The sequence below is a fragment of the Onychomys torridus genome, chromosome 20 (genome assembly GCF_903995425.1).
Source record: "Onychomys torridus chromosome 20, mOncTor1.1, whole genome shotgun sequence".
Taxonomy (NCBI): Eukaryota; Metazoa; Chordata; class Mammalia; order Rodentia; family Cricetidae; genus Onychomys; species Onychomys torridus.
The window spans coordinates 38,126,217-38,128,413 of NC_050462.1; the positions used below are offsets into that span (position 1 = coordinate 38,126,217).

General features: G+C 41.9%; 1 protein-coding gene across 1 annotated transcript; it reads right to left on the minus strand.

Moving 5' to 3' along the window:
• Positions 1 to 1,274: 1,274 nt before the first annotated feature.
• On the minus strand, positions 1,275 to 1,552 carry LOC118571228 (non-histone chromosomal protein HMG-17-like). The gene has a single exon (XM_036170189.1). It carries the CDS (start codon positions 1,545 to 1,547, stop codon positions 1,275 to 1,277), a length of 273 nt encoding a protein of 90 aa, XP_036026082.1. The 5' UTR covers positions 1,548 to 1,552.
• Positions 1,553 to 2,197: the final 645 nt, after the last annotated feature.

The window sequence follows — 2,197 nt, forward strand, 5'->3', positions numbered from 1 at the left end:
TATTTGGTGTTAACTGGGATAAAGTAACAAGAACTCAAGTTAACCTACATAGAGCCAGTGGTACTGTGTCAGTGAGAGGGGCGCCATGCTGGTTATTCAGCTGCTCATTCTTTGATCCAGCCCCACTTTACTGGGCTTTCTTTATGATGCTCACAAGCAAGGCTCCTTTTTGGACTTCTTACACTAGGTGGAGACTGAGAGTCTAGAGGAGAGGAAGTAATGGATCCTCTGGCCTGTATTCTGTGCCTCTCAAACATTCTCTGGCTTTGGCCAAAAGGCTTTGCTTATTTTTGTAACAGATATAAACAGTAGAGTATCAGTCACATTGGCCCGATCCACAGGAATCTAGTGTTGATGTCAAGGGTGGCTGTTGGATCCCAATATTCTAGGGTTAAGGTAGAAGACCAGTGAGCTAAGATGTTATATGGTTTGTGTAACAATAACAATATTTTCTTTTTTTTCCCCAAGCCAAACTGTATCCAGCTTTATTAAAGATACTTTCCATAAACAATCATGGTTTTTCAGGCAGGACATGGGCAGACAGTCATTAACAGTATACAAGAACTTCCAAACTCCCTTCTCATATAGACTACCAGAATCAGAAAGCCACTATAAAACCCGATGAGTCTTCATTTGATGCTTTGAAAAGGGGGAGAGCTTAGAGTGTGGGCTGACAGTTCACGCTGAAGATGTTGTTTAACAACTTTTCCCAAGCCGACCCTGACTTTCAGGAAACCAAATGAACATGGCAGAATTATCCATCTGAAGATCCACAATCTTTTATAAAAGGAACCGCTGCTCTTTTGAGAACACAATGATACCACTGCAAAGTCCAGATTGCCTGAAATCAATTTTGGGGGTCAGGTTCCAACAGTCTCTGGTTTGAAGGGAGTTAAGTCTATGTTGATGGTACAGGGTGGGAAGACACAACAATGAATTTAGTTTCCCACACAAGGCATTTTGTACCATGGTGACCACATATGTCAACACCAGGACGTCTCTCCTTGAGAGCCAAGAGGAGCCTTTCAAAATTATCAGGGAAAGATGTTTTCCAACATCAACCATCATCAATCCAGCTTGGGAGACATTTTGTTAATGACACATGTTCCTGGCACCCCCCCCCCAAAAAAAAAACAATGAAGTGTTCTGTATGCTAACAACATAGCTTAAAAAAAAGTAAAACAAAATTCTGCATTTTTATAAAACTTGATAAAAAATAGTATTTCAAACTGTACAGTCACCAGAAGTACTCCGTTATCAAAAATGCAGACATTTCACTTTGTGTCTCCAGCACCTTCAGCTTTTTGTGCCTGGTCTGTTTTGGGGTCTCCGTTTTCTGCAGGATTATTCACATCCTTCCCGGCATCGGTCTTCCCCTTCTTCCTCTTGGGGACCTTCTCTCCCTTCTTTGCAGGGGCCTTTTTAGGCTTGGGCTCTGGCTGTGGAGCAGCAGGTTTAGCAGACAACCTCGCAGATCTTCTCTGTGGCTCGTCCTTCACCTTGGCTTTATCTCCTTTAGTGTCCCCTTCAGCCTTTCTTTTGGGCATGGCGGTGGTGGGGGACATCCGGCGCAGAACGTGGGGATGCAGCTGTGTGTGGGTTTGGTCCGTCCGGGGGTCGTTCTCGCTGTTTCTTCCCAATATTTTCTTAAAATAACCACCAGGAGTGAAGATCTGTAATGAGTCAGGATAATAAGGAAATGGATTTTTTCCCACTTACTTTCCAGAACTCAACTTGTTCACTCATTAAAATCCAATGAATTGAAATGACGCGCAGCCTCAAGGAAGCACCTACAATGTCATCGCAACAATATAATCCTCCAATCTTTTCCTGAAAGAGGCTCTTGACTTTTTCCCCAGCTCTCCACTGAGATGCAGAGGTTAACTTTCTGACAGTTGGATCTAACGAAGCATCTCTGCAGGTTTCTTAATAAATGAGGTCTTGGCTCTAGACCATTTTACAGAGAACTCAAGGAATCCTTAGATCCATTTTGTAGTTATTTTCCTTTACCCTAACTATATAATTAGAATAAATATTATTGATACAAAGCATCTTTTTTTTTTATTTAACATTAGACTCATAAGGAAGGACAAAAATGCTAATGACTGCCAAGTGAAAGTACCTTTTGCCAAGATAGTAAATGAGAAGCAATACAACTCCAGAGAAAGACACAAGCAGTGCTTAGTGTCATTCCAAG